General features: G+C 45.9%; 1 protein-coding gene across 4 annotated transcripts in view; it reads left to right on the top strand.

The window, feature by feature from the left end:
* The window catches only part of SCFD2 (sec1 family domain containing 2), a 510,081-nt gene extending 498,121 nt beyond the window's left edge, over positions 1-11,960 (top strand). For all 4 annotated transcript variants that reach the window (XM_045392615.2, XM_065545208.1, XM_005555295.4 and 1 more), the window contains one exon: positions 10,530-11,960. In XM_045392615.2, coding sequence (XP_045248550.2) covers positions 10,530-10,622 — 93 coding nt within the window. In that variant the 3' untranslated portion in view covers positions 10,623-11,960. The remainder of the gene's footprint in view (positions 1-10,529) is intronic.
* The last annotated feature ends 211 nt before the right edge of the window (positions 11,961-12,171 follow it).

The raw sequence follows: 12,171 nt of genomic DNA on the forward strand, positions 1-12,171 counted from the left end.
GGTAGTTTACTTGGCAGATGATCCCAAGAAGCAGAAGTGAAGAACTCAGAAAAAAAAAAGACAGTGAAGAAGAAAAGCCACAAAACAACACACTGCCAAGCTGGGTATGCTCTGGGTGCGCGGTCCTCCAGGGGCGCCTGAGGAGCTGGTGTTACACGGCTCAGAATTGTCACGCCAGAGGTCAGAGAACCTGGGATGTCTTCCCTTCCACTCTCATCCCCCCAGGTTGAGACTTGACTCTGGGGGTGTTATCTTCCCAGTGCTTTGGGGTTACAGCTTTGTGCCACCTCCTACCTCCACCCACTACTGTACATATCCACACAGCCAGCTCCAGGAGCTGCATCCTTCCCTTTTGTGACATCCTACCTGTTGCTCCGGGCTCTTTCCACATCTCTACCCACCTCCACCATCTATACTGGGAAATGCAGATCTGGACTTCTCCCTGACTACTTCATATTTGCTGGTCTAGTCTCCCCAATCAAATATAAATTCCTTGAGGACAAAGGCTGGGGCTTTCCAGGCCTGAGCAAATGGCAGTGACTCAGTAACCCTTGTAGTTTGAGGGGTTTATTGACTCCAAGGGAACTGGCCTGGTAGGAGCAGTCTGTGTTGTTAGATTCGCTGAGCTACCAGGTTAAGTCAAGAAGGTCTGGTCCCTGCTGGTCTCCAGACACCCAACTGAGGAATGGGACCTGGATACCCAGAGAGCTGCAGCAGGCTCTTGAGCAGGGCAGTGACCAGTTTTTGACTATGATCATTCTTCTGTTACTATCACCTGTTATGGTCATAGCTGGTAAGATTTCTGAAAAATTTGCAAATTCTGCTTCATTTAACACCCTCCTTGCCAGCAGTGATATGGTTCTGTTTAATGAATGATTGCCTTTTTGAGCAAGACCTCTTTTTTTTTTTTTTTCATCAGAAACCACACTTCTTGCTGCCCCTCTAACATAGTGAACCAAATTCTTAGCTCTTCAGAACAGTGATGCATTGTAATAGCCTGAAAGACATGTTAATCCCTACTCTAAAAGGATAAAATGCAGACGTTTTCAAAGCCCTGTGACCTGAGTTTGACAGCAGAGCCCCAGAATCTACAGTGACTTTGCTGCAATCTGACCCTGTGCTCAGTCATCTGCAGAGAGAGCTTCTCAAAGAATTTTGAGCTTAAGGATCCACCTTGACTGCTACTTGTCCTTTGTGCAAAAAGCTCCTCTGAAGAGTTAGCAGGCCCTAGGAAGATTCCTCAGGCAGCAGGGGAAACAGAAGAGGCATTCTTTATCCTGAAGTCCTTCACTCCACATTTTTGAAGGAGGTGAATTACCTGGATGTTTGCAGAGTGACACCTGCTGTTGCAGGTCTCCCTTTCTTAGACCTTGACAGACACACAGCTGCCCTGGCCCTACAGCAAACTCTGCAGATATGAGACAGGACCAGCTTCCTGCTTTTTAGAGTGCAGCGGAAATCATGCCTTGCTGCCCTAGCAATACACGAAGTGGCATGCGTGCTAGTTCCAGTGTCTGCTCAGACTCTGACTTCTGTTCAAGAACACATGTGACCTAATTGAAGGGGATAGGTTCTACAGAATCTATACCCAATAGACCGTCTAAGACCTTTGGGCGAGCAAGGGAGTAACCCTCACTTGATCATTGATGTAAACAGCAATAATAGACATAGCTAGTGCTTCCATTCTGGCTTTACTATCCAGCCTTTACTTGACCATCTCCCAGGATGAGGATTTGTCACCTCCCACTGCAGCCTATTTGAGGCTTGGAGGGTATATTAGTCAGGGTTCTCTAGAGGGACAAAACTAATAGGATAAATGTAGATGTAAAGGGGAGTTTATTAAGGAGTATTGACTCACACAGTCAGAAGATGAGGTCTCACAATAGGCCATCTGCAAGCTAAGGAGCAAGGAAGCCAGTCCAAGTCCAAAAGCTGAAGAACTTGGAGTCCAGTGTTCGAGGGCAGGAAGCATCCAGCATATGAGAAAGATGTAGGCTGGGAGGCTAAGCCAATCTAATCTTTCCATGTTCTTCTGCTTGTGTTTATTCTGGCTCCACTGGCAGCTGATTAGATTGTGGCCACCCAGATTGAGGGTGGGTCTGCCTTTCCCAGTCCAGTGACTCAAATGTTAATCTCCTTTGGCAACACCCTCACAGACACACCCAGGAACAATGCTTTGCATCCTTTAATCTAATCAAGTTGACACTCACTACTAACCACCACAGAGGGCTTCATTCTTGGTTCTAATATCTCCTCTAGATGAAGCCCAAATCTGCCTCTTTGGTACTGTCACTCATCAGTGCTGGTTCTAGCTCTTAAGCCACACAGAATTTAAAAGAAAATGAGGTTCATCCCTCTTCCACACGACGATTCTGCAGACATATGAAGATAGCTCCCATGTCCTCCACCAGGTCTTCTCTTCTCCAAACTGAATATCATCAGTTCCTGTAGCCACCCCCCTCTTACCCTGTGACATGGACTTGAATTCCCTGATGATGTGGCAGTTCTCCTCAACCCCAGTTTGTCTCCCTCTCTAGCACTTGATTGGAACCAAAAGCCAAACCTTGGTGTGGACTGATCAGCTCAGAGAAAATTGGGGTCATCTCCTCCTCCTCTCTACCATGGCCTACAACGCCCACATGATCTCACCCCTGCCTACATCTGGGGCTTCTTTTCCTACCATTCTTGTCCTTGCTTATGCCCCTCCAGCCTCAGGACTTTGCATTTTTCAACTATTATATTCTCAGCACCGCAGAGTCTGCCACTTATTGGATATTCATGAATGTTAATTGAATGTCCAATACTGAACATTAGAGACTCTACTTATGTCATTCCGACATAACAGAAAAGCAGCTTTTCTGGAAAAGACCACACAAACCACACCAAGCTATTGACTGACACTGACATTATAGACAATTAAAACCACCTTGTCTTTTGTATCTATTGCTATTATTCCAAATCTTCCCTATTCTACTGCTGTGTGGGTGCTTTTTGGATCCACGTGCAGGAACTTACAATCATTCCTATTAAGCTGGATTAACTAATGATTCAACAGGCGTTTATAGAGTATCTAAAAAGCAAAAAGATGATCTGCTCTGTGCCAGGCATTGTCCTTTATGCTAAGGACAGAACAGTGACCAAGCTAGACACATTCCTACTTTCATGGAACTTCCATTCTACTGGGTAGTAACTGACAATAAACATGGAAGCGCCAGCTCGTGGCAAGTGGACAGCAGACATAGATAGGTGCTAGTGTAGAAAAAACTAGGAGGACGAGCTTCTTTTAGATAGCAAGACTCCCATGGAGAAGGCTTTGGATCTGAGATTTGAAAAGCATTCGGGGATCAGCTGTTCAAAGGAAATGAATAGAATCCATTCACAGCACCTCCAGAAATGAATTCTCTTTCACAAAAAGTGGCAAGAATAGCATGAAACATAGGAAACCAGAAACCACATGCCCACCTGCTAGCCTCTGAAGACTTCTCTGCTCTAAAAGGGACATGTTTTCTCCACTCTCCTGCCTGTGGTTGTTGGGAGATGTACTGATGAGTGAAAATGTGTGCATTGGAGAAGGTCCTCTTTCCTGTCTACTGAAAAGGGATCAAGAGGGCAACCTCCCCCATCCCAAACTGCCACAGACACCAAGTGGGAAATTCCAGGTTTCCCCTGCTCTGATCCGCATATGCCCGACACCAGCCTCTCTCCTCACTCACTCAATGCCTACTGTGGGACTCCACGGCCAGACAGCTCTGGCTGGCTGAACTTTGCAGCTGGATGGTAGCCGAGAGGCTAGCAGAAGCCTGTGATTGTAAGAAGAAAATAACAGGGAGGGAACCTCTGAGAAAATACAGGGAACGGCCAGCTCAGGAACAAGAGGAAGGCCAGTGGGCAAGATGACACCCATCCACTGCTTTTCATAGTGAGGCATGCCGCACCCACACTTTCCTGTAGTTCTGCATTTACAGAGTTCAATATTTTTTTTTCTTTTTTTTTTTGAGACGGTCTTGCCCTGTCGCCCAGGTTGGAGTGCAGTGGCACGATGTCGGCTCACAGCAACCTCCACCTCCTGGGTTCAAGTGATTCTCCTTCCTCAGCCTCCTGAGTAGCTGGGATTACAGGTGCCCACCACCACTTCCGGTTAATTTTTTGCATTTTTAGTAGAGACGGGGTTTTACCGTGTTGGCCAGGCTGGTCTTGAACTCCTACCTCAAGTGATCTGCCCGCCTTGCCCTCCCAAAGTGCTGGGATTACAGGCATGAGCCACCATGCCCAACCCAGAGTTGAATGTTTAGTGAAGACATAATAATTTTTTTAAAAAAATAGTAGACCCAGAAATATGCTCACACACAGTTTTGCACACAACTTAAGAAGTTCAAGGATCCCTAATCCTGGCTCCACAAACCTGCCTCCAGGTTATTCTAAAATTGATGGGAAGCCCCGGGGAGACAACAGCGAAAAGATCTGAATCTCATACTTCAGGTCTTCTGAGAGCCTTATAAGCACAGCACAGTGACTCTGTGGCAGTGGTAGTCAGGTCAGATGGTTCCCAAGTTTTTCAGTAAGGCTAATCCACTGTGTCACTGGCTTAATGATACAAGCCTTCTGGGTTTAGCACAGGTGTGTGAGTGTGTATGTGTGCATTTGCCTGTACAGCGTGAATACAATATATGCTCCAAAAGCTGCCTATCGAATGAATATGCATGTTGGTGCCTGTGCATATGTGGGTCACTTTGGGGAAGAATCTCCCAAATTTAAAAGAAAAGGGGACAAAAAATGTACTCCTTGCTCCTTTTGATACTGAGTGTTAGAAATCAGGGGGATATGGAATGTAAATCCTGGACTTCCCTGCTTCCTGTGTGTTCAGCAGAAATAGAACAGGAAGATGCTGGCACCTACAAATTATAGCCATGGTCTGGAGCAGCAGAAAGCCCAGAGGGCTGGGTCACTCCTAAGGGCTGGGCTGCCCATGTGGAGTTCAAGGCAGGCCTGAGAACAAAGACTGAACATCCCCCTTCTAGCTGGAGTAGAGAGCCAGTGCCGGCCGAAAGCTGCTGGAGGGACTTGGTTCCCTGGCTGATGTCCTCCACCCCGTCTCACAGTCAGCTGGTATATTTTTTTGATGTCAAGTATCTGCTTTGACACAGAGGCTTGTTGTTGATGAATGAGCAGGATCTTCAAACATTCCTTGATAGAACTGCCTGCAGTTAGCAACACGTGCTCACACCTAAGTCATAACTACCCTGCAGCTTGCAGTGTCGTTCAGGCTCTTCGAAAACAATTTTTTGTTTTCATTAAAAACCCCGTTTCTCATATTTGACTGTGAAATTTATTTTTAATCAGCAAAGATTCTCTCCCCACTGGCTGTTTTTGTGGGAGGTGTTCCAGTGGGTGGATGGTGCAGGGCAGATATGGTGGCTGGGCCAAGCTCTGAGCACTGCAGGGCGCTCTTGAGCATCCTGGACACCTCTGGCTTGAGAAGGAGGCTGGCCACTGCCGCCAGCCCACTTGGCTATTAGCAGGTGAAAGTGGGGTGGCTAGGAGTTGATGGTTCAGGGGTAAAGTCAGCTGACTCTTCAGCCCTGAATGACACTCAGGTCTGAGTTGAGAAGAAGTAACAAAAACTACCCCCAGAAAGAAACAGGAGGTGAGAGAGGGAGGGGAAGGAGAAGGAGGAGAAGAAGAGATGGCAGGGACCCTGAAAAGGGGAGAGGGAGAGGAAGCAGGGAAGACCAGGTTTAGGTTCTATGTACCTCTGATTTCTTATACTGAGAATCAAAAGAAGCATTTTAGAAAATGCAGAGAAAAGTGGCCATATGGTGGGCAAGGATTGAGCATCACCCATGGGAATTTTCTTCAGTGCCCTTGGCTGCCTGAGAAAAGACCAGTTCTCTGAAAGGAATTCTCTAGTGCTTAACTTGTCCACTATCACATGGTTGATGATCATGTTTAAAAACAATTAAATGTCATATCTGATCAGCTAATTTCAAACTCTTTTGACTATTTTCTTTTTCATTTTTGAGCATCTTTGTTCCTGTTTAGGGCCCACTTTTTAGAATTTTAGGGTGGTCTTAGCCAAATAATGTAGAAATGTTCTAGTAGAATGTGCTTTAAAAATTCTGAAAATGCTCAGAAGTAGCCAATACTGAAAGATGCCTAAGATGCAAACATACTCAAAGACCACCAACTCTTATATTTCATGCTCTATGTGAAATGTCAGCAGTATGATCCTGCTTGCTCTTCAAAATAGGAATTAGAGACAAGTAAGGTTTTCATCGAATGGAGAGGAAACACATTTACCTGGAGCTGTCTGAGCATCTTCCACTAGAGCTGCCCTGAGTGAAAACTTCCCGCTGACCATGGCTACACTCCCTGCCTCCTTCACTGCTTTATGGTTTTTGTTCACTCAATCAGGCGCCAACTGACTCAAAGACCTGCTGTGTATCAGGCACTGTGCTAAGAAACAATGAAAAGACTCAGTTAAGTTGACAGGGAATACAGTGAGATACCAACAGCCAGGGGACACACTCAGGCTTTGGGGAGGGGTGGTCTGGGAAGGCTTTCTGGAGGGAGTGATGCCTGAACTGATTGCTGAAGGACAATGGAGGACGGGTCTTTGGCCAGAGTGGGGAGCTCCTCTCCCGGACCAAGAAGCATCCCCAAAGTGCCAGGTGCAAAACTGCGAGGAGTTAGGGAGGCTGGAATGTGGGACTGATTTGGGGGTGTGGAGGCAAGGGCCGGATGTGGAGTGCTGGCAGCGTTCAGGTTCTGAAGTCCTTTGATGCTCTCCGGGAGGGCTGGGCTTACCAGAGGGCAGTGAGGAAGCTGCAGGGATTTTAAGCCTGGTAGTAATACGATCAGATTCACACTTAGGGTCACTGGCTCTGGCAATTCCACTCCCCTGCATCCACCCCATGACTGCTGTGAGCTGGGTGGAAGGATGTAGCTGGGGATGCACATAATGAGGACAGTGATGGTAACAAAGCAGTCATGGCAGCTGCCATTCTGAGCCCCTCTGGAGCCTGTCATTGTGTCAGATATTTTAGAAGATGTTCACATTGATCCTCACATAATCATGTGGGGTGGGTATCATTCCCACTTTACAGATGAAGAAATTGAGGCTCCATGTGGTTAAGCAACTTCTCCAGGGTCATTCATCTGGCAAGTGGCCCAGCCAGGGTCCAACGCAGACTGGACCCTCCTAAACCTGTGCTCTTAACCACTGTGCTATCCCAAAGCCTCCTGGCCTCAGTCCTGCTGTCTCCCCTCCACGAAGGCCCCCTAACTTACTGCTTGAGAAACCCCTGTTTTCCATCTGTTTCTTTTCACCCCTCCACAGAGCAGACCCCAGACAGCCTCTGGCTGAGCCTTCACAAAGCTGTAGACTGATTACTGTTAAATACCTGCTTGTTCAGATGTGAGGACTGGCCTTACTGTTTCAGCTCAGTGCAGTAGCCAAATCCACGGTCTCTGTCAGCCATGGCTGGAAGCCCAGCACACTACCCGAGAGTGACAGATTCTTTGGGCTCAGTTATTGCTGCTCTGGAAGTCAACACTTTTAGCCTTATCACTCCAAGTTCCTCAAACCTGCCAAGAAGACTTAGCATCCATGGGGATGGAGATGTACCCTAGCCCTCACGCCCACCCTCACCCCAGCCGGAGACGAATCCACCATCTTTGCTTTAGAATTAAAGACCCCAAGGGCTGGCAGTGTGCTAGAGACTGCCAAGTCACAGCAGGAGGGGAGGGCCCTTTGCATGAACGACTACTGGCCTCTACCTCCTTTGAAGAACCTACTTCCAAAGAGTGCGCAATGTTTGTCTTTATGTGTGCATTTAGAAAGATTTCTGAAGAAGGGCTTCTTTTTTTCTTTTTTTCTTTTTTTTGAGACGGAGTTTCACTCTGTTACCTAGGCTGGAGTGCAGTGGCACAATCTCGGCTCACTGCAACTTCCGCCTCTGGGGTTCAAGCAATTCTCCTGCCTCAGCCTACCAAGTAGCTAGGACTGCAGGCGTGCACCGCCACGCCCAGCTAATTTTTGTATTTTTAGTAGAGATGGTGTTTCACCATGTTGCCCAGGCTGGTCTTGAACTCCTGACCTCAGGTGTTCTGCCCAAATCGGCCTCCCAAAGTGCTGGGATTACAGGCGTGAGCCACCGCACCCAGCTTGAAAAAGAGCTTCTTAATTGTGGTCTGTGAATTCCTAGGAGTTCATTAACCACCGCTAAAACTATAACACAAAATCTTGTATGAATGTCTGTATATTTTTCTAGAAAGTTCTTAGCTTTCATAAGATTCAGAAGGAGATCTAGGACTGAATCACAAAACCACAATACAATAGCAGCTCACAGTTGCTGAGCACTTCCTGTGTTCCACATACATGATCTTACGTAATCCTTGCCATACTGCTTCAAGCTTGGCACTGTTATTTTCCTTCTGAGAGAGATGAGGTAAGCAAGGCTGTAAGTTGTGACTTTCTGGAGGGCTTCTGGCCAGTCAGTGTGGAGCTGGGATCTACTCAGGGTCTGCTGATGGCACTCGCCTGGAAGCCGCCAGGCTCAATTACCTACTGGGTTTGGTGAGGAAGACCTGAAATAAGTAGAGACCCTCTTGGGAGACACACATTCAAATGGTGTCTAAACCATGCATGCAGATGATAGAGAAGGCCAATCTTCACCCACTGTCCTCAAAGGCTCCTTGCATGATTTTCGAGGAAAATCATGAAACACAGATTTCAGTGAATTTGTTTCTGCCAAAAATATGACTTGGCTGACATTAACTATATATATATTTTTAAGATAATCCTCTTTCAAGAAGAAGTAACATAGATGCTTCCAAAAACTAAGTTTTTAAACAGAAAACTTTCTCATAAGGTTGTTGAAAAATTATTTCTTTAACAACAAGAAAATGCTTCCTTCTCTCTTCCTCTTCTACTTTTTCTCTTCACTGGAGTACAGACTTTTTGTGTTCCACCAATGAGCTCGTTGACATGGATTGGTTAATTCACTCATTTAATTATACCTGGGACAATGTGGGGAGTGGGAAAGGAGGATGGTAAAGTGTGCAGGCCCACTTGCACCACTCCAAAGGAGCGCAGCCAGGTAGTCATGCTGTGGGCCTTGGAATCCCCTTCCAAGGGATTGTGGGCTGTGGAATTCAGGCTCCCGGATAGCTTTCCTCATAGTCACCTATTCTTCTAGGGTGCATACAATACTGCTTGTGCAAAACCTAACCAGGCCCTTATAAAGCACATCATGCCCCCAGCCCAGACCCAGGGAACAGGCTCTCCCACTGTTGCAGAGACAAATCTATCCCGGAATAAAATCCAGACTGAGGGAAGCAGACAGGGTCACCATGAAAGAAGCCAGAGGAGCCCAAAGGTGCATGTGGAGTAAGGGAATAAAGGGTCCAGAGCCCTTGATGACAGGGAAGGGAGGCACGGGGGCACTGGAGCCAGGCTGTCTGCGCTGGGATCCTGACTCAGCCGCTGACTGTATGTGTGTCCTTGTATAAGTTCCTGAGCCTTTCTGTACTTTATTTTCTTCATCTACAAAGCAGGAATAATAAATGTACCTATTTCATAAGCTCGATATCAGGATCAAATGGATATTCAATGAGATAATCCTCAGAACCTGGCACATCATAAAAATTAACAAGTATTCGTTATCCTTATCATCACCATCATCATTGTTATGAGTTGAAATGTGTCCCCTTTAAAATATCTTACAGTCCTAACCTCCCCACTGGTACCTGTGAATATGACCTTACTTGGAAATAGGATCTTTGCAGATCATCAAGTTAAAATGGGGTCTTTAGTGTGGGCTCTAATCCAGTGTGACTGTGTGTATATAAGAAGGGGAAATTTGGACACAGCAACAGACATGCATAGGGAGAGACAATGTGAAGGCACAGGGTAGCTAGGAGAAAGGCGTGGAACAGATTCCCTCGCAGCCCTTAGAAGGTGCCAACCCTGCCAACACCGTGATCTTGGACTTCTAGGCTCCAGAACTGTGAGACAGTAAGTTTCCATTGTTTAAGCCACCCAGTTTGTGGTACTAGGAAACTAACAATCACCATCATCACTAACAACATCCGCCTCCTGGATGTGCCTTCTCATGCTCCCTGGAGGAGCAAAGGCTCCCTGAAATGGGGAGAAACCTTGATATTGAGGTCAAATTACTGCATTACAAAGCGAGAGTATGATCCAGTCCAATTTAGCAGCGAGGCAGTGGCTGGTCTCTGCCTCTCAAATGTACCTAGTGCCAGTCTCAGCCATCCTGAGTGCCCCATTGGCTAAAGGTTCAGTAGACACAGCCCAGCTGTCCTACAGGCCATCTCTCCCAGACTGTGTCCCCCTCCTTCCAGGCAGGGCACTAGCGCCATTGAACTGGCTGCCTTCTACCTTTCCTTCATAGAACTTCACTTCATACCCTCCCCTAAAGACATTTGTTGCATTCTATTTCTCATCATCCAGTACCCTGAGATTGGCCCCCCTAATTCCCTGCGGTGTGTTTGCCCTCTCCCGTTGTTAGGTAATCGTGCTGTCCACTCGACTCCTGAAGCCATTTAATATTCCTGAGCTGTTATTTGCAACTGACCGACTGCATCCAGACCTTGGCTTCTGAGCATCCGCTAAGAAGATAAGACCTACTCATGCTGGAAATGCTGATACAATTTTCTGCCACCACTCCAAATACTCCTCCACAACCAACATCCCTGTCAGTAATTGCAAGCATGACAGAATTCTGCCTGAAGGGTCTTGATACCTTCGCAGTGAGGTACTTTGCTTGAATTGCTGTGATTCTTAAAAAAAAAAAAGTTTTTCTTATTTTCCTGAAGGCGATAATCTGTCTTTTGGCTAGTCCAATTAGTGATTGTTTCCATTTATCCTTAACCCTCTGTGAGCTTCCTGATTCCACCTACAAGTTCATTAATTCTAAAGAGAAGCCTGTTGGCAAGTGTTGGTAGGTTACAACTCTTTTAATTTGAAGTTGCTCAAGAAGTTAGACGTGCTTTAGAATTATGAGTGTGAGGAAAGTTTGATTTATATAAACTTAGGATTATATAACTGAGGACAGAACATTGCAAATAGGGTCTGAGGCTTTGTTTCTCTCTTGCTCTGAAACATTTCTGAAAAGGCAAAGAAGGGAGGGGTAGTGTCTAGGGCAGTGCTGGTAGCCTGCGTGTGTTGTAAATCATCCTGCCATAACAAAGAACTGCATTGTTCTAGCTGGCCCACTGGGCAGGTCTGCCAGGCTACTTGGAACTGTAGTGGGAAGGTGGTTGATTGGAGGGTTATCTGCGTATAAAAGTTTTCCTCCCCTCCAAAGAAAGACCCCAATATGAGATATCTGGTCCCAGGGAGTCTAAATTGTAGCAGCAACCCTTGTGGACTTTGTGGGTATGAGTTTTGATTGAAATATAAAGCTTTCTTTTCTATAAGCGTAAGTTTTCCATCTGACCATTAGCAGAAAAACCTAGACCCACCTAGTGAAATTTTGTAAGAACTCCAGGGCAAAAATGAACCACTTGCAACCCACATGTTTGTAGGTGTATGGTTAATGGAAGTTTCTGGCATCCATGTTGGTAATAAACAGATAAAACTGAAAAGGTTTTTATCGTGGATTAAACAGGTGAAGGAAATAACATGTAAACCAAAACACTCACATGTCTCTGATTTTAGTTCTTTACGAAACACTGTCATTTTTGAAAGAACCGTCAAGTTGGAGATTCTTTTAAGATGTAACCAAAGCAGGGTTTTTGTAGACACAGACACTCTTTTTCTTGCCCAAGTATGTTTTCCACATAATATCAATTCTTTCATGAAATAGAGGAGACCTCAGGTGCCTTTTTCATTCTACTAATCCTAAAGTATTGAATTTGAATAAGGAAGGAAATGGTAACCATCCATAAGAAATGTTAAAGCAGAGATGACTTTTCTAAAATAAAAAAATGAAAAGTAACCTGTTATGTGACTCAAATCTGTACTCCCTTCATTCATTCCTAAAGATTGACTGGGCACCTGCCATGTTCCAGGCACAGTGCTAGGTTCTGGGCCATGTGGTAAATGAACAAGATGTGTCCCTGACTCTGTGGCACTCAGAATGAGTAGCTGGCACTTCTCTGATGCTCAGGCCTGACATGAGCATCTACTGAAGATGAAGTTGTAAATCA

The sequence above is a fragment of the Macaca fascicularis genome, chromosome 5, assembly GCF_037993035.2.
Source record: "Macaca fascicularis isolate 582-1 chromosome 5, T2T-MFA8v1.1".
NCBI classification, from domain to species: domain Eukaryota; kingdom Metazoa; phylum Chordata; class Mammalia; order Primates; family Cercopithecidae; genus Macaca; species Macaca fascicularis.